Below are 21256 nucleotides of genomic sequence, written 5' to 3' on the forward strand. Positions count from 1 at the left end.
AAAAGTATATCAAACCATATATTCGTGATGGCGTGAAAATGTGCCCTTGTATTCTCCAACGTCTTAGCGTGAAAATACACCGTCTGCCGACTCAGGACGACTTCCAACCTCCGGAGGATTTACCCCACTCTTATAGCGCTGATGATCTGGGAAAACAAAATGGCGGACGAGCTCGGGAGAAGACAGTAATTGAGTCAGACAACCAGTGAAGCTTTGTCAAAAACTGTTCTCTCATTTATTGAAGGGTATACAGCCAGTTTATATAGCAAACTTGAGCATAGAAAAAACACACATATGAGAACATACTTCCCCTTTTACTTCACAGTCTGTCTATCTCAGCAAAATGACAGTTAGACAGTTTATGGTCTGGGAAAGGGGCTCAATACCGAGTTAGGAGGCCGTTAAGGAAATGGCAGTATGTTGTGAAATGCATTGTTGTGTAACTTATGCCCAATATGGCTGAAGACAAGTTCCTGTTTTCTACAGGGCAAAATAAGTCTGAACAAATACAGTTCAGCTAGCGATAAGTAAGTGACAGGTCAGGTCACATTCTCAGACTGCCTGGACAGCACAATTACGTATGGCATATGGCATGTGATTAGTTCCTGAGACTTAAACGTTAGTACAGAATAGTTATAGAAAAATGGTTATCCAGCAATCAAAATGGAGTCCCCCCTTATATACACATTTTCAATCCCCCCTTTTGTCATGACTAAATGACAATTAACCTCTAGGATATGGGGGTCTCGTATTGGATTTGAATATTATCATAATCCATCAAAGGTATCTGGACTCTAGTGGCAGTAGGTCCAGAGTCATGTATCATATTTGGGAAACTGTGAATGGGGGCATTAACGTCCAGTGATGCATATGTGTGATCAATTGACTTACCAAAAGGCATAATCATTTTACATAAAGATAAACACATAAATTTGTAACATGAAATAATAACAACTAATACTACAAATATGCAAACGATAAATATCAGTCCCATAACAATTCTCTTTCCCTTATTTTGTCGTGGGTCCATAACCTAACAACTACTATATTGTTTTTGATATTGTTGATATATTTTGTCGTACTGAAATAGTGGTGCAGGTTTTGGGGGTCCGAAGAAAAAAAAAAAAAAAATATATATATATATATATATATATGGCCACAGGAGTTCTTGTTTGTAGAGAGATATATATCGGTGTGGCTGGTACGATATCTTTTCTGTTTACCAGGTTGACTATTACTACAAAAACTATTACCAATTTCTAAATTGCTATTCATACTGCTCTTCTGTAACTATTAGCACATTATGGCGGCTAAAACTTGTGAAAATTGGTGGGGGCTAATTTCTACCGGGAGCGATTGCACAAATATCCATCTTGCACGCATCTTTCATACTGCATTTATTCAGAATGGCAAAACAGAAAAATGGCTGCTATGGTAAAAAATGGCTGACTTATGATCCTTTCCTTGTGGCTGACACACGCCTCTGGGTGACCTCCCACTTTCCTCATAGCCTCATATCCAATCTTCTTAGTCCCCTCTTATTCTTTAGAGACAGTCTATTTAAAGAACAGTTAACCATTGCATAGTTCTGCTGGACCAGGAGATTGTCCAATTGTGCCTTGTCATTCTTTTTCGGCCATTATATCGGCACAGTTGATTTCTTCTCGGTCTCTTCTTCTGGGGGACTGCTGACATCACCGAAAAGAGGCATAGCGTCGGTGGGGGTGCAACGCACTTCTGGATCAAAGTTTACTGCATATGACACATACATAGAGAGTGATGAGTAGGACAGACACACACACAAAAGCATCCAATAGCTTCGCTTCCAGAGAACTAATCCAACCACCAAGTCCCAACAAATCCCATCCGTCATCTCTACCTTTAAACACTGGACTATTTTCCCCAAATAACATAAACTATTCTAGTTGCAGGGTAATGTTCTATCTGTCCTCCTATCACAGAGTCAATAACTTCCCTAGGGCAAACTCTTATTTCTACACCCTTGTAACCAATTTCCTATAGATGGTTCTACAAATGTCTTATTTCATATTGATTTTTTCTCAAGGGGTTAAATATAACACTCATTTTTCCTGGGATGCAACCTATTGAATATAGATAGTATATTGGATTATATTATACATAAAATATGGGCTTTGTTTACTAGGATTCCATTGTGTGACAAAAGGTGTGCATATATGCTATACACAAATCAATAAAAACAAAATAACGATTACTAAACAAAATATACCTGTTCCTACCCTATCGTATTTGTGTGCACACTTATTTACACAAACCTAATAGACTATACATTTATAATTAAAATAACAAAACCTGTAAAAGAAAAAAGATTATTAAAAAGTTCAAAGTTCATATGTTGAGGCCTGGAATTTTGGCTGTGTCTCTAGGCTTTTCCACTTTGGATACGGTGCAGATTGAAGCAACTGTGGGTGGTGCTGGGATAAGTTTCATATGCGTAACGTGGATCCAAAAAGAGACCTCTGCCACTTTATTTGCTGTAGTGGTGATGAGTAGTACTTTTAATAGTAGTAGTAGCGCCTTTTCATCTGGGATGAAGAACGTTCTTGCGTAGGAAATGCTTGACCATTAACCCATCTCTCGTAGGTGCACTTTCAACTTTGACATGTGCCTAGAGAGACTCAAAAATATATCAGTTGCATACAATACTTACTAATTGTTTTACTACACAGTCACTGTGGTCTTGACTTTGCTACAATATAAATTCATTCAAATTGGTGCCTCAGCTATTGCCAAACCAAAAGAAAAAAAAAAATGACTAAAATAATTCTGTATAGAACTCCAAACTAATTACTTGTAATATAATTTCTTTGAAAAGTGCCGAGCACACTGCCAACCTTAAAAGGCACTCAGCATTATTCTTAAAAATAAATAAATGATAATTTCAGATTTCGTTCATCCCGGGCACTAACCCATCTAACTTCTGGGCATAGACAGCTATATGATAAACAGCAATAATACCCCTCCTTTGTTCACATAATTTTATATATGAACAATATTACAGAAAGGATAACAGCATTCAAAACATAACTAACTATTGTTGTTTGATCTGTAGCTAAACTAACTTGAATCCTTTGGGTATAAAATTTGCATTAAAAACACTGAAAACACTACTGAATATAAATATAAGCAACTATTGTCTTCTGACAGAAACATCCTGTAATATAAGAAATTATAGACACAGATTTAAAACTTTTTTTTCCTCGGATTGGAACAAGCTTGAAATAGCTTTCTGGGCATCCTGCCAAAACCTTGGAACAAAATAGATGAGAAAAAAAAAAACTGTTAATTACATTACAATATAATTTGGGACATCTAAAAATGCAGCTCCTCACACGGCCTTTAAATGTGACACACAAAAGAAACAAAAATAATACAACAAAAATTACCAAGACAAGGCAATGCAAAACTGTTTGATCCTGCTCGCAAACTATATTAATAAAACAGTTAAACCTAATTTGTAGCTACAGAGCTTCGGTTAACTTTCGTGTCTCAAATGTATCTCCGCACATTTTTTTCAACTGGAGAAGGGGGGCTAATTATTTTAGATTGTCTGGGCTGCTATTCTGATTCTCTCTCTCCCTCTCTCTCTCGACATGGAAATAGAGAAGTTGGAAAAGGATGTCTTTCTGGTTTTTAAGAAATCATCGTCTGGCCAGAACGAATAAATCCTCAAAATATACCAGTGACTGGGCTGAATTATATATTTGTTTTTTTTCTTTTTTCTTACATTTGCCCATCTTTTTGTCCTTTTCTCTATAACCAGTCAAACTCTCCCTTTCCCATTATTGATTAGTTTGTGTTATAGTGCGGGTGTTTCTTACCTTTAAAATTTACACTTAACATGAGCAATTAATTATGTTCTTATTTCAGAAACAATTGCAAGTACCTAGATAAAATTGTATATATACAATAAACCGACATTCATATTATTCAATGCACATAAAACTTTCACATAGTTAGGATTCACTCAGATTATACAAGCACACAGGGATTACTCAATCAACCTTTTTAACATATTTATAAAATTTAATAAAACATTCTGGGGAAAAACTAATTTTCCTACCTTGAATTTACACACAAAACATATTTTCCACTAAGATTTACAATACTTGAGAATCTCAATACCGGCGGGAAAGACCCGTCTGAATTTAGACAAAAATATTCTACTAAAAAAAATTCTCTGGTTCCCTTCTTAGGGGCTGGTTTGCAATTACTGGAAAAATATCTTGTCTCTTTACAATCATAGCACTTCCTGCCCTTTCTTTTCCCTTGCTTTCTTAGCTTCTCTGCTCTTTTTTTTTTTTTTTTTTTCCTTCTTACGTTATATTAAATATAAATACAGCAGTTTGGAGTTATAACACATTTTTTTTTTAGCGTTGTTTGACAGACCTGCATAAAACTGTGCCACAGTGTCAGTATCTGATTCTGATTCATCCTGTGACTTTTCCCTGTCCCATGAACGGTCCCTGACAGGGGTTAATTCCTGCCTAGAGTCCGTCTCTTCCCCATCCGTACCGATCTGCCTGGCAGGCATATCAATAGGGACTGGTCTAGGGAGCCTATTGCTTCGGGTTCCCCATGAAGCCATAAGAACTTCTTTATCGGAGACTGCCTCAGAGCCTGTGACCGAGGAAAGGTTAAGGGATCAGGGTTTTTTTTTTTTTTTTTTTAGAACAGGGACACTGGGGTAAATTGGGGCTACCTATGGAAATGGTAATTGTCCCGATGCCATAGGGGCAGGGGGCAAATATGCATTTTGAGAGTTATATATATATAAAGAAAAATTCAGTTGACAGCACTTAAAAGATGCAATTTTGACACAGGCTGCAGCGCATTCCGTATCAGTTTTAATAATGCTAAAATCAACCTCTGCGTCAGCACAATCCTGTGTGTCAGCTAACAATGATTCATATTCGCGTTTTTTTAGCAGTGCGAATCAAATCGTTCCTAGTAGTATTTTTAGGTATGAAAACAGATGATTGCGGTGTAACTAGGACAGGTTTGGCATTACTATGTGCGGGAGTTAATGTTACAGCACATGAATCAGTCAATACCTCTTTAAATTCCTCAGCTAGTTCCCTTACAGAAGCACAAAAATCCTTAACTCTATGATTGCTGGCTCCTGCAGATGACTCAGACGTCACAGAACCTGCTGAAGCAGTGGTTTCTTTAAGTTTCCTTAAAGGCAATTGGTTACGGGGTGATGGTATATCGGAATGAGACGAATCTGAAGTATCGTCTTCCCATTCACTCTCCCTGGAGACAGGGGGTGAAACGAGAGATGAAACTTTTGTGGAGCTTACGGCATTGGGAAGCTTTCTGTTTGGGCTTTCTTTACAGGACGACTTATGATGCTCAGATTCAGATAGGTGTGCCACCTCTGATTCTGCATCGTCTCTCAACTCCACATAGGTGGGTAGAGAGGGCTGTGGGCAAATGCCATTACTCTCCTCCCTGCGTACGGATGCAGGAGGTTTGGGGTGATGACTTGCAGCATAGTGTGATAACGCTGCCAACATGTTAGGATCAAAACTTGGAAAATAGTGGCACAGGTGTGATAGGACTATACGGGGGTATTTGTAACATCACAGAAGGCGGCGGTGTTGGGGGTAAAATATCTGGAGGAAAAAACTCCTGTGGGGGTGCATTAGGGGCTTGGGAATACATTGTAGTGAGATTATCAGGCGGGGGTGGCCAAATTGGCTCCTCAAATTTTGGGTTATTATTTTGTTTAGCCTCATCAATGTGAGGTGCAACTTTTACCCAAATGCGGCCACATAATGCCATATAATGCATGTCCCACTCGGGATCAGGCTGAAACCATAGCCATTCAGGATCTCCACCCAAACATAATCCTTTTATCATTGTCATATGAAATGCGGCAAAACTACCTTCCCATCATTTAGACAATACAATACACACTTGATTAAAATAACCAAAATCAAGCAAGCACTGCACTGTAAAAATATATGAGCAACACAGCGTGATATCATGCACTTATATACTTAGCACTTATATACTTAGCACTTATATACTCAGCACTTATATATCCTACGCACTGATATACTTATCACGTATATGTCTTACGCACAGATATACTCAGCACTTATATACTTATGCACTTATATATACTTAGCACTTTATATGTCTTATATATCTTATTTTATATATATAACGACATGCCCATGCACAATAATACAGAAAAAAGAAAAAATCCCTTAAAAATCCCTTACAATCCTCCTCCCCCCTTAAAAAAAAATACACTTTTCCCACAGACACTGTAAGAGTTTTTCAAGCAGATACCCAACTATATCGCTTGTTCCTATCTCTCAACAGGGACTATAACCCTGTGTATATACTTCCGTCAAGGATTCATATAATCCTGACTTCACTTTGAGTCTTTTACTCAAGTGTTTCTATGGTTTTTCCTTAACCTTGGATCATCCGGTGCAGCGGTAACTCTAAAAAACTTCTAAACCTTAAAACCTTATGGGCTCTTTGGGCAAGAAGACACAGACGGATAATATACAGATAAAATATATATCTTGTATGCTTACCCCGAATGTGGCTTCTTTCCCAACTTCCGACACCATGAAAATGTGCCCTTGTATTCTCCAACGTCTTAGCGTGAAAATACACCGTCTGCCGACTCAGGACGACTTCCAACCTCCGGAGGATTTACCCCACTCTTATAGCGCTGATGATCTGGGAAAACAAAATGGCGGACGAGCTCGGGAGAAGACAGTAATTGAGTCAGACAACCAGTGAAGCTTTGTCAAAAACTGTTCTCTCATTTATTGAAGGGTATACAGCCAGTTTATATAGCAAACTTGAGCATAGAAAAAACACACATATGAGAACATACTTCCCCTTTTACTTCACAGTCTGTCTATCTCAGCAAAATGACAGTTAGACAGTTTATGGTCTGGGAAAGGGGCTCAATACCGAGTTAGGAGGCCGTTAAGGAAATGGCAGTATGTTGTGAAATGCATTGTTGTGTAACTTATGCCCAATATGGCTGAAGACAAGTTCCTGTTTTCTACAGGGCAAAATAAGTCTGAACAAATACAGTTCAGCTAGCGATAAGTAAGTGACAGGTCAGGTCACATTCTCAGACTGCCTGGACAGCACAATTACGTATGGCATATGGCATGTGATTAGTTCCTGAGACTTAAACGTTAGTACAGAATAGTTATAGAAAAATGGTTATCCAGCAATCAAAATGGAGTCCCCCCTTATATACACATTTTCATGGCGTATGCTGCTATAATCTAAGAGTGGCTCGGCACTATAAACACTAAGAGAAAAAACAGAAAGAAAAGCGCAAAACGCAAATAGTGAAGTAAATTAAGTACAATTGTATTGGTGTAAAAAACGATGAGTATTAGGCGTACATCAATGCAGATCAATTAACGCATTTCTGTGCAAACATCAGCACAATGTTACCACAAGAAGTCCCTCTGGATAGGAGAATGTAGCCCTCTGGTGCAGCAGCTGTCCTCTGTATACTGTCAACGGTGTCTCTCGCTTGTTCTGGACTCCCGTGGAAGGCAGCTGCAGCCCTTGAGCTGTTTCGAATCCCCCACTGGCTGTGGCATCTGCTGGGCTCGTGGTGTTGAACCGGAGGTTTAGGCAACTCCAGTCCTTCCTTCCGTGTAGCACAAATGTGCCTGAAGTCTCTCCCTGCACTCGGAACACCACACAGTCCACGTGGTGTATAGTTCCGGCGCTCGCGCACTCCCGTGACGTCACAGGTGCCGCGCTGGGTCACGATCAAAGGATCTGATCCCTGATGAAGAAGCTTTTTAGAGATTCGAAACGCGTTGGATAGATTGACAAGGCTCTGGTATCTTATCCTAGCCCCCAAATAGTATTTTCTAGAGTATTTATTCATTGCGGTTTTGCACTTGGAGCTGCTCCTTTGATCATGACCCAGCGCGGCACCTGTGACGTCACGGGAGTGCGCGAGCGCCGGAACTATACACCACGTGGACTGTGTGGTGTTCCGAGTGCAGGGAGAGACTTCAGGCACATTTGTGCTACACGGAAGGAAGGACTGGAGTTGCCTAAACCTCCGGTTCAACATCACGAGCCCAGCAGATGCCACAGCCAGTGGGGGATTCGAAACAGCTCAAGGGCTGCAGCTGCCATCCACGGGAGTCCAGAACAAGCGAGAGACACCGTTGACAGTATACAGAGGACAGCTGCTGCACCAGAGGGCTACATTCTCCTATCCAGAGGGACTTCTTGTGGTAACATTGTGCTGATGTTTGCACAGAAATGCGTTAATTGATCTGCATTGATGTACGCCTAATACTCACCATTTTTTACACCAATACAATTGTACTTAATTTACTTCACTATTTGCGTTTTGCGCTTTTCTTTCTGTTTTTTACCAGGTGGAAATTGATTAACACACATTCCCAGCTAGCTCAAACTCCCACACCCACCACATCATGAATATATATATATTTATGTCAAAAAAGAGTGCTACTGGGCGTGGCAAATGTATACAACAAAAGACAGGGGTGCCCAATGCTACATCAAATTGATAAAATATATAAAGTAATAAGTACAAAGTTCAAATACTTCAATAATAATAATAATGACTTGGTTATTTAGTTAAACCCTTTGGCCAAAGCGTTATAAGCCTGCATACCAAACGTCAAGGTATAACCAATAATGCAGGTCCTACACTACACTGTGAACCTCTACCAGGTGAGCTGAAACATGCAAAATGTCTGCAGGATCAGGTCTCGCTACGGTGGCCAGTAGAAAATCGGAACATCATTACCTGGAGATGAAGCTGAGACTGTCTATTGACTCCACAAGCATGATTGTAGTTTTTTATTATTGTCAAAACCGGCACAAAAAACTACAAATGCCTCGGGAACCGAGAGTCCCCAGGTGTTGCGGAATGACGGACCAGCTCCGGGAGACCTCCATGTTCTGGTAGAATAAACCCCCCCACAGAAACAGGGGATTGCTGATGGAAACTGAACATTTACATAAAGTATGGATGCAGTATGATTTGCTTTATATAGAAATAAGTAACGTCTAGGTTTTTTAAACTGAAGCAAATGTGCAGTACTGTATTTACAATACATCAGCCGAGGAAAAAAAAGTGAAATACTGTATCTCTTAAGAGGAATAATTTTATTTGATTAAAAGTCTGAATAATATATTATTAATGTGTAATGTTCAGTGGTTGAAATACTTAAAAAGAATCAGCAGTAGAGTGCCCAATGTAATGAAATTCTATATCTGTTAAACAATAAAGCAAATTTCTCTGAAAAGGGTAATACAATATTTATGTTAAAAAACAGGCAGAAGGGTATTTTAAATACATCCCCAAAATGAATGGTCAAAGGTCTGAAAAGCAGCCTGTTCCATAACAACCTTCAGCACTGCGGTGAAGAATTAATTTTAAGGCATTAGGGAAAGCACTGGCAGTCCAGCGGCCACAGTTTGAGAACCCCTGCATGGAACTAGCACACCTTGACTACTGGCTGCAGACCACGCAATATCCTACGTGTGTGGATTAAAAAAAAAAAAAAAAGTTCAGTACTATGAGAAAATACTTGTAGCATTTTTTTAAACAGCTCTGAATTACATTTGTATTATAATGTAACAAGCATTTGTTGTTTCTATAGCAACCATTTACAAAGTCACACCCTCTTCTGAAACAGGCTCTGGCACACCCCTTTTTGAGCCCTGCCCTCTTTTTTTAACGGCAGCTTGGACTGCTGTTTTTTAAGTATTAAAAAATAAGAAAACTTCAAAGCGAGACTCAAGTTTACAGAAAGACGTTACAAAGCTAATGCTCATCCTTTTAGCTTTTACTCATTTTCTCCAGTTCTTGAGAAAAAAAAGTCTCAGCTGCTCTTCTCCTTGACCTCTACGATGAAACAGGCCACATGCAGCCTCGATCCTAACCCCAGTCTTTCTCATTATCTTAAACCTCTCACTTCTACTCTGATATGAAAGTTAAGAGAGTTGGGGGTCCAATAAATTATATCAGATGGAGGAACCACTTTCTGTGTATCATTTTTGCAAAATAAAGATCACTTAAGGAATATTAAGGAGTCCATTCATTTACATGAAAATGCACGATTAATAAAATGTTACCAGACACGATCATGTGTTACAAGTGCATTGTAGATTGTTTTTTTTTTTATTCAATACCCAAATAATTTTGGGTGACCATTCATATATTTGAAAATACTATGACCGTTTTGTGGCCTGCATTAATTTTTTTATTGAGCATTGTTTTTAGAGCAATTTTTCTTGCCTTCCATTGATTTCTATAATTTGCACAAGTCAACTAAATGTTATGGTGCACTATCGTTAGATAATAATCCTCTTTGGCAGTAGTTCCAGATGTAGTAAGACTTATTGTTTTCAGTGCCGCACAAAAGCAAGTGTAATTCCCTGGCATTTATTTGCATGTTGCGGCCCCGCAACCGCAACTGCATCACGGCCGCAAAAATTTAGTTTTGCGGTGGTTGTTGTACTCTGCAGTAACAATAGGTGGTGCTAGTGTACCTTTAATCTAAATGCAATGTAACCCACCCCTTATTCTCATAAACTTCAGTTGACGAAAAAGTATTTTTAAAGTATGACATTTTTATTAGAGTAAATTAGAGCTTAGAGCAGTGGTGTCAAACTCCCTTCACATGATGGGCCTGATCAGATTTCATGGCACTTCATTCGGGCCATAAATTATCAAAATATGACAGCTTCTCCCCTGCATGCTCACTGCCTGACCAGCTTCTACCACACATGCTCACCTTCTTTCCAGCTTCTCCACATGCTTCTCCCTCACATGCTCCTCCCTCACATGCTCCCCTTCATACTCTCCTCCCTCTCTCTTACACTCTCCCCCTCTCTCTCTCACAATCTCCCACTCTCGCTCACACTCTACCCCCTCTTACACTCTCCCCCTCTCTTACACTCTCCCCCTCTCTTACACTCTCCCCCTCTCTTACACTCTCCCTCTTCCCTCCCTCAATCTCTTTTTTTAAACAATTTATTTAAGCAGGAATAAATATTACATACTCTCAGAAGCAGGTCTGGCGCCATGTTGTCCAGCCAACCGCACCATCGCTTCACCCCTCCCGCCACTCCTCCAATCAGCTGCCATCTCACGCCGCTCCTCCAATCATATCCCCTCCCTCCCTCCCACTGCATTCCCCTGCGTCTCCCATCACCTAATCTCAGTTTCTGGCAGGGGCAGACAGTGGGGGCTGGAACACCACTTGTGCTGCCACCCAGAAGCTGTTGCCTCGTGCTGCACTCCCAGTTTTCGGGCCTGATAAAAAGGAGTCAGCGGACTGCGAGCCATCCTCTTTGACACCCCTGGCTTAGAGATAAATAACAAAGACTTTGTGAAATAAGACAATCTTCTTACAATATTACAATCTTCTTCAACCGACATCATCTTCTGGCTGTCTCTTGTACGGTTCCATTCTCTAAAATAATTGTGAGATTGTTATTTATTAATAATCAAGACGAAATAGATGCATGACTTACTCTGTGCTCTTCTATCAGTGCGCATGTGTATGGAACACATATGCAGTTCATTAAATATATGCCCATGAGTGTACTACCGGTAGTGAATTGTATGGAACGCATATGCGGTTCATTGAATTTGTGCACATGCACGGTACAGGTATTGCTAATTGAATGGAATGCATACATTACCTTAATTATCCATTATCCCCGGATGTGTTTCCTATACAAACACGGTGTTGACGTTGATCAGCCTGAAAAAAAAAGTTGCAAACAAAGATTAAACAATGACAAAAAAAAAAGGACTGTATTGAAAACGATATGTATTAAAAAAATCCATGTTGCAGTCATCAGTTTTAATCACTGATTAGTCCAGCCCACAGTTCTCTGATGCTTTAAATGTCATTGATTGTGTCTTTCACGTTCTTGAATTCTGCAGTAGTGCATTTATACTATCTCAAGTTCATCTAAAATAGCTCCCCTGAAATTCTTCGGAATAGCTTTCTTACCCCTGGAGCCATGAACAAAGTCAGATTGAACAAAGAAAAACTATATCTCAACCCAGACATTTCTGTTTTGTTACTTTGTATCTTGCATAGAAACAGGTGAGATTTTTGGCATGGGCAACATGGCATCGGTAAAGATACTGTATTCAGTGGGCCATCTCCTGTATGCAGTAAATAAATCAAACAGGACAGCGCATGTGCGGGCATAGTTAAAGACATTCAGTTCTGCCGGGCACATGCATAAAGAACCCTCGTATAATTCTGCCGGCTGGCATGCGGACGAGCCACGGTGAACAAATTGTTCATGTGGCTGTAATCTTGCACCTTGTCCCGGTACCAAAAACAGTAAGGGGCCTATTCTAGTAGCCTTGATAAAATCTCACGTTTGGCATGTTACTGCCGGAGGTTTTGTTAGTTTAGATATCACGGTATTCAGAAAGACTCTGAAGCCATGTGATAGCAAAATGACCAAAACGTACGATGAGCTGCGATGTGATCTCAGCCTCTCTCAAAAGTTCTCACCCGTGCGATTTGCTGCGATCATTCCCAGCTGCATAGAAAGCTGCACAGAGAGAGCTGCCTCTCCCTGCACATATCTCGCCAGCGATCGCAGGGTTTTTATAACATTTTTAATACTAGTGTATGTGAGTAGGGGGTCTCCCGCGTTGATTTCAAGTCCGGGGACCCCCTGCTTCACGAGATATAGGCCCGTTATGGGGTGCCGGTATCTCCTATGCATTTAAATCTCCCGGCCACGTGACGCGGGACATTTAACTGCATAGGAAATACCGGCACCCCATAACGGAACCTGTATCTCGGGAAGCAGGGGGTCTCCGTACCTGAAATCAACGCAGTTCTGCTCCGGAGACCCCCTGCTCACGTACACTAATATTAAAACTGTTATTAAAACAGCTTCATTAACTTAGTGGCTAGCCGCTAAGGCAAGGAAGGGGTTCAACTTCATCAGCCTGTTTATTGGGTGCATAGGCGGTGCATGAAGGGGGTAGTAGCCCTAGGGTGGGTGTTTAGGCTTGCCAGGAAGGTTGCGGGAGGAGTTAACCACTTCACTACCATAGCGGTGGAAACTGCTATGGTAATGAAGGGGTTAACCAATCCCGGTACTTCACCCCCCCCCCGGTAGGCCTAAACACCCACCCTTGGGGCTACTACCCCCTTCACCCAATCTGTCTACCCCCAATAAACAAAAATAAACACAACAACCCTACTACCCACCTCCTCTACCCCCAACAACCTCAACACATACAGTACAGTAATGGGCAAAATTACTATTATCCAGATATGGATAATAGCTAATTTGCCCATTCTAAATACAACATTGGTCAGCATAAATAAAGTAAATAAAACTTCTACTTACCCCTGCCATGATAAAGGGCGTTCTCATCACCATACTCCAGGTCCTCCGTTGGCAGCAAGAGTACAGTAAAAAATATAATCTAATGGCCCCTAACCCCTTAATCACTGTAGCCGTTAATAACCACTATAGTAATTAAAGGGTTAACCACCCATCCCCTGCTTGCTACCCGCCCCCGGGTAGCAGGGATGGGTGAAGGTGTATTTGGCCCTTGGTGGGAGTTTATACCTACCGAGGGGTAAACCCCTTCATTACCTTAGCGGTATTAACCGCTTAGGTAATGAAGGAGTTAACTCCACCCGCAACACCCCCCCCCCCGCAAGGACTAAACACCCACCAAGGGCCAAATATCACCTTCACCCACCCCCGCTACCCACAATAAACATGGCACTGGTAGTTAACCACTTCATTGAACTTAGCCACTAAGGTAATAAAGTTGCCTGTAAATGCATTTTTCTGCATCGGAATGATGCCGGGGGTCCCTGGTACAGGTATTAATGTGTATCAGCTCCGGAGACCCCCGGCATCCGATGCAGGAAAAATGCATTTTTTTTTCTAAGTCCCTCTCTTGCAGCCTTCTCACCAGCTTCACACCAACTTTTTCTGGCGAGATGAATTTTGGATACAATCGCAATTCTAAAGCCTCGATAACAGAATCGAGGCTACAAGAATTGCATGATATTCCAAAACTTGAGATTAGGGGCTTATCGCTGCACACTTCACAATGTGTTTGGGCGAGAGCCAAAAATGGCGATTAAATGCTTTCGCCGTGCACTTATCAAGGCTTTTTTAATAGCCTTTTTTGGCAGATGACTTCTCAAAAGCCTCTATAAGTGGACTATCGCGGCTACTAGAATAGGCCCCTAAGTCTTTCTACATCTGTACATGCAGATAATAATAGTTTATTCCTTCATAATGACTTGCTAGAGTACCCCTCCTCCCAATATTTATTTGACACTTTCAGATATATTATATTTATTGCAACTATTGTAAAGCATCTTGCTTATTTGATTTTGGTTATGAAGAGTGTTTTACTTTTGGTAGCAGAAACGGCAGTGTTGATTGAACATAATGTTTCCAAATATTTTAATTGCTAGGCTATACATATGAATATAAGTAACATATTAAAGATCAAATAAAGTTAATTATTCTTAAGGTAAATATGATCTTGGCTTGAATATATTTTAATGTTACATTTATTTTTAGGGCAATTCAATGGAGAAATACAGACATGAGTTTGGATTATACAGTTACAAGGAACCGCTTTCAGACACGGCACAAAGAATTCTGATAGCTATGCAGTCTATTCCACCAGATAGAACTCAGAATGAAATGCAGATTGAGCAAAGTAAGTATATTCTCACGTAAATATCTTTTAATTGTACAGAATTCAATAACATAGGGGAAAAACTGCCTGTATTGCCCAATAATGTCAATCAACTAAATGTGATCTACTTGAAGCAGCAATCCAGACATTTTGACCCCACTTGTTTTTATAGGACAGGAACTGGGAGGATCCCTAGAGCTAAATCACACTACAACATGTTCCAGCACTCACTGACTATTAAGAAAACCGTAAACCAGGGTATATGCCAGAAAATGAAAAAATGTAATACAAGCATAAGACAATAATATACTTGGAAAGATGTCCCACAATATAGGTGGTGTAGGGAAAAACCAGGGAAAGGGAGTGCGAGAGAGGGTAGATGAGGAGATGGACGGAAATAAAAAGGGGGGGGGGGAAGAACTGGGGAGGATGGTAGTAGTGGGGCAACGTTTTGGGGTGAAGACCTCTTCCTCAGGCCCGTTTCCTCAGGTCCCAATGGACCACAAGGTTCTTCCCTGAACCCTGTATCCCCAACCAGCTGAGCAAACCCCAACAGTAATGATAGTACACAAATCAATATAACAGAGTATCAGCTCAGTAACAATAGTCCAGAGACAGCAAGAGTACAAGTGCAGTGTACCAAATAAGTTGAAAGTCAAGCTCTATATCTCCCTCTCTCTCCTTCTCTCTCCCTCCCTCTCTCTCCATCTCCCTCCAGAGACCCTCTGGTTGCCGAGATACTTAGGACACAAAAGCCCAATACTACATCCAATGTGACAAAAATACACAGTGAAATACTTATATATCTCTTGAAAAATGGTAATTTAGTTAAACCCTTTGGCCAAAGCGTTATAAGCCTGCAAGCCACATTGGGCTTTTCTGTCTTTTTGTCATGTTCTAAGCCTGCTGTACCCATGCTTGGCCACTGGGATTGCTGCCGCTCTCTCAATGTCTTGTTCTAGCCTGCAGTGCCTATACTTGTTCACCGGGATTGCTGATAATCTGCTAAGGAGCATTCCAGACCCTGTAACCTGACACCTCTGCGCCTGTGCTCTACTCTCAGCTGCCTATATAAACTTACTCTGTCTGTCAGTGCCTGTTTATACTGGTTCGACAGCTCTTGCTAGGTTCTTGTGTCTACTGCTGTGCTATTGCTATTGTCCTGTTCCTGTCTCCTCGTTGCTGACCTCTGCTTGTGACCCAGACTACGCTATCTGCTATCTGCCGCCCGCCCCTGCTGTTCCTGCCACTGGGATTCACTCCAGCCGAAGACCAACCCTTGACAGAATAAACAGGCCCTACCATGGATTCCTCCGGAACAGACCTGACCCAGGCTCGGACGCTCATTGACTTGCAACGTGCCATGGTTGGTTTCCAAGAACAACAAGGACATGTTTTTAATCGTCTTGGTCACGTGGAAGAACATGGTGCCCGCTGGGAAGAACGTGTCGTTCGCTTGGAAGAATGTGCCCTCCGTTCAGACGAACGGGCTGCCCGCTCTGAGGAACGTGCCGTCTGCTCGGATGAATGAGCTGCCACCGCAGAAGCTGAAAACCGTGAATTACGTGCAGCTTTAATCGCCGCGTCTGTCCAATCACTGTGCCTGTGCAAACCGCGCCCCGTGTACCCCTTTCGAAAAAATTTTTGGGGAAAAAACAATCATTCTGGGATTTCCTTAATTAATGTAGACTTCTGTTTAAGCTTCAGTCCACCATCTATAATACCAACGAAGCCAAGGTTGGACTGATCATAACCCTGCTCAAGGATGAGGCCTTTGCTTGGGTCTCTTCTATGTTAGACCAGGATAGCCCACTACTAATGGATCTGGAGGGATTCATTGAAGCCATGAGTCTGATTTTTGAAGACCCAAACCATGGTTCAACTGCTGAGGCAACTTTGCACAATCTTCGTCAAGGAAGACGCTCGGCAGCTGAATTCCGCAGATGGGTTACCGATACTGGGGAATGAGGCCGTGCAGAGATATCATTTTCGGCAGGATCTCTCTGAGCAAATTAAAGACGAACTAGCCCGGGTGGTGCTTCCAGAGAGAATTGAGAAATGTGTTTGTTTATGCATCCAAATCGATCGCAGTCTTACAGGTGGACGATTGGAGAGACAGGGGTTCATGCCAAGCAACCCCGGGGTTAGAGATTTTAGCACTCCAAGACAATCCAGGGACACTGAGGAGGAGCCGATGCAAATAAACACATTACGGGGACCTATCTCAACTGGGGAAAGGAATAGACGCCGAACAGAAGAACTCTGTTTGTATTGCGGAAACGATGGACACTATCTTACCGATTGCCCAAACAAGTCCAGACGGTCTTCTTTCCAGAGCCCTAGGAGAAATCAGTTGCATGCCATTTCAAAGACCGTTTTCTCTGCTTCTCAAAGTAAAGATAACCCTCCTTCTCCACACCCACACCTGCTGGTTCCTTTTATAATCAAGTAAGGAACACATCGTTTTTCAACCACAGTAATGGTCGACTCGGGCGGCAGGGAATTTTATGGACATAGAATTTGCCAAGAACCATTCGGTACCCTTTATAGCCAAGGAATCGCCAGAAAGGATAGAAGTCGTTAACGGTTCTCCCTTGAGCTCTGGACCTGTTACACATAAGACAAGTAACATAACACTAATCAAGGAGCCCAATCACCAGGAGATTTAATTTAGTCTCATTCCTTCACCTTTGTTTCCAGTGATTCTGGGAATTCCATGGTTCATGATCCACAACCCACTAATCAACTGGAAAACCAAGACACTCACATTTCCCTCGGAGCACTGCCAGCTAGCCTGCTTACCTAAAACTCCTATACCAGAGTGTGTGGGAACACATAAGAGTTCCTCGTCCCAAGAAAATCTACTGCCCACTCCATACTCTGAATTTTTGGATGTGTGTGACAAGAAGAACGCTCCCCCACATCGTCCTTACGACTGCCCAATTGAATTATTACCGGGTGCTGCCATTCCTTTTGGAAAAATCTATTCCCTCTCAGAAACAGAATTGAAGGTCCTCAATTACTACCTACAGGAGAACCTGTCGATGGGGTTCATCCGGCCCTCCACTTCCCCAGCTGGCATTGCTCTATTCTTTGTGGGAAAGAAAGACGGTTCTCTATGTCCCTGCATTGACTATCGGGAACTAAATAAGATCACTGTGAAGAACTGGCATCCATTATCTCTGATTCCCGAACTATTGGAACGAATTCGGTCAGCCAAGATCTTTACCAAATTAGATCTCCGAGGGGTGTATTATCTGGTCCGCATGCGACCAGGTGACGAGTGGAAGACAGCCTTCCGAACCCGTTATGGGCACTATGAATACCTGGTGATGCCCTTTGGACTCTGTAATGCTCCTTCTACCTTCCAGCATTTAATCAATGATGTTCTTCGAGAGTTACTGGACCAATTCGTAGTAGCATACCTGGATGATATCCTAGTCTTCTCAGATAACATCATGGATCACCAGAAACATGTCCGGATCGTCCTAGAGCGTCTCCGAAAGCATACATTGTACATCAAATTAGAAAAATGCGAATTTGAAAAGGCCAGCATGCAATTTCTCGGTTACATCATCTCCCCTGATGGTTTGAGTATGGACCCAGGCAAGCTTCAAGCCATGGTGGAATGGCCAATACCTCGAAATGAGAAGGACATTCAGAGATTCGTGGGCTTTGCTAATTTCTATAGACATTTTATTAAAAATTTCTCTAGCATTATTGCCCCAATCACCCAACTCACACGGAAAGAACTCCCCTTCAAATGGTCTCCTGAAACGGATACGGCATTTGGACAGTTGAAGTCACATTTCACATCTGCCCGATCCTCATTCATCCAAATCCAGAACTACCATTTGTCATGGAAGTGGGCACATCCGACTCCGCCGTTGGTGCCATCCTTTCACAAAGAATTGGACCCAAGATGCTCCTTCATCCTTGTGCTTTCTATTCATACCAAATGTCAACAGCAGAAAGAAATTATGACATCAGGAACAAGGAACTTTTGGCGATAAAAGCTGCATTCTCAGAGTGGAGGCATTTACTTGAGGGGGCCAATCACCCAGTTACTGTCTTTACAGATCACAGGAACCTAGAATTCATTCGATCCGCAAAGAGACTGTCTGTGTGACAAGCCAGGTGGGCGCTATTCTTCGTAAGATTTCAGTTCCACATATCATACCGCCCAGCTCCAAGAATGGGAAGGCAGCACCTTGTCACGGTTATTAACTAATCCGTATTGAGATAAAGCGCAAGAAGGAACTATTCTACCAAGGAGAATTTTTTGGAGTTACGTTTTCCGCAGATATCCTCGCACGAATTTAGCGAGCCTACTCAAACGACCCCTTTTCTTAATAAACCTCCAACAGAAGCTGAACTATTTCTAAATGATGGTCTGTGAAACTGTAAGGACCGTCTGTTTGTCCCTAAAGAGGTAAGTTTAGAAGTGCTCCAATTAATGCAAGACTCCCGACCCGCCGGCCACCCAGGTGTCATCAAGACACAGGAACTGTTGTCCCGCTCTTTTTGGTGGCCTAAAATATCACAAGATGTTAAAGACTATGTCCTCTCCTGTGAGATTTGTGCTAGGACCAAGACTCATCGAGCATCCCCTGTGGGTTTGCTACAGCCTCTTTCAATTCCTACTCGTCCTTGGGGGTCAATATCAATGGATTTTATTGTTTACCTACCCAAATCAAGTGTACATAATACCATTCTTGTAGTAGTGGATCGACTTTCAAAGATGGCTCACTTAATTGCTGCACAGAATCTCCCTTCTGCAGACCAGACAGACAAGTTGATCTTGAAAGAGGTATTCTGGCTTCACGGGGCTCCAGATGAAATTGTTTCTGATAGAGGGGTGCAATTCACTTCAAAATTTTGGAGGACTTTCTGTTCCTCTCTAGGAATTCGTTTAAATTTATCGTCTGGCTATCATCCACAATCCAATGGCCAGACTGAAAGGACCAATCAGACATTGGAACAATACTTAACGATATTTTGTTTGCCATCTCCAGGATGACTGGATTGATTTTCTACGTCTAGCTGAATTTTCGTACAACAATTCACATCATTCCTCGGCACAAAAGAATCCATTCTTCTCAAACTTTGGATTTCATCCTACCTTTATTCCTCGTTTTCCTTCTTCGTGTCCAATTATGGCAGTTACGGAGAAACTTGAGATTCTGCGAGACGTCCAGGCGACCCTCAAAGAGACACTTCATGAGGCTCAAGCACAGTACAAAAGAGCAGCAGATCAACACCGCAGATCCTCCCTAGAGTTTTTCATTGGGGATAAGGTCTGGCTTTCAACGAGAAATTTACGATTGAAAGTTCCAACCATTAAATTGGGACAAAAATACATTGGGCCATTCTGCATTTCTGCATTGATGAATCCAGTGTCCTTTAGACTAGAACTTCCAGAGGCTATTAAAATACACCCGGTTTTTCACATCTCTCTGTTGAAACCATTCCGAGAAAATCAATTTCCTGGACGAAGAGGAATTCATTGTGGAGAGAATTTTGGACTCCAGGTTACACCGAGGAAGACTACAGTACCTGGTCCACTGAGGGGGCTATGGCCCAGAGGAGAGGTCTTGGGAACCCAAAGATGTTGTACATGGCCCACGACTAGCCAGAGCCTTCCACCGGAGATATCCAGACAAGCCTAGGAAGGATCATCCGGTTAACGCTCTTGGGAGGGGGGAGTAATGTCATGTTCTAAGCCTGCTGTACCCATGCTTGGCCACCGGGATTGCTGCCACTCTCTCCATATCTTGTTTTAGCCTGCAGTGCATATTCTTGTCCACCATGATTGCTGCTGCTCTGCTAAGGAACATTCCAGACCCTGTAACCTGACACCTCTGCACCTGCGCTATACTCTCATCCTGCCTATATAAACTTCCTCTTCCTGTCTGTCAGTGCCTGTTTATACTGGTTCCTCAGCTCTTGCTAGGTTCTTGTGTTTACTGCTGTGCTATTGCTATTGTCCTGTTCCTGTCTCCTCGTTGCTGACCTGCTTGTGATCCTGACTACGCTATCTGCCGCCTTCCTCTGACCTCTGCTTGTGACCCTGACTATGCTCTCTGCCACCTGCCTCTGACCTCTGCTTCTGACCCCTACTGTACCATGCTCCCTGCTGTTCCTGCCACTGGGATCCACTCCAGCCGAAGACCAACCCTTGATACTTTTGTTGTATACATTTGGCCATGCTCAGTTGCACTTCTTTTGACATATATATATATATATATATATATATATATATATATATATATATATATTGTGACAGAGTCACTGACTCAGTAGGCTGTGACAGTGAATGGAGAGATGCTGCAGCCAGATCACTGAGTGTTAATCTCCTCAGACAGAGAAAGCACAGCTGAAGACTGATTAAACAGGGGCTGAACTCATGAGTGAAACAAGTGCTTTAAAAAGCAGGAAGGTGAGCTTGTTTTTCCACAGGAAGGTGGAGAGAACTCTCCCGGCTTGGAAGCCGTAGCAGCT

General features: G+C 42.0%; 1 protein-coding gene across 10 annotated transcripts in view; it reads left to right on the forward strand.

The window, feature by feature from the left end:
* POLN (DNA polymerase nu) overlaps positions 1-21256 on the forward strand; it is a 207820-nt gene that overhangs the window by 4038 nt on the left and 182526 nt on the right. For 9 of the 10 annotated variants that reach the window (XM_075570880.1, XM_075570908.1, XM_075570860.1 and 6 more), the window contains one exon: positions 14635-14776. In XM_075570880.1, coding sequence (XP_075426995.1) covers positions 14644-14776 — 133 coding nt within the window. In that variant the 5' untranslated portion in view covers positions 14635-14643. Of the gene's footprint in view, positions 1-6624; positions 6844-14634; positions 14777-21256 lie in introns of those variants that run through there. The other variant, XM_075570889.1, reaches the window with a different exon arrangement.

Source organism: Ascaphus truei, chromosome 1 (genome assembly GCF_040206685.1).
Source record: "Ascaphus truei isolate aAscTru1 chromosome 1, aAscTru1.hap1, whole genome shotgun sequence".
NCBI lineage: Eukaryota > Metazoa > Chordata > Amphibia > Anura > Ascaphidae > Ascaphus > Ascaphus truei.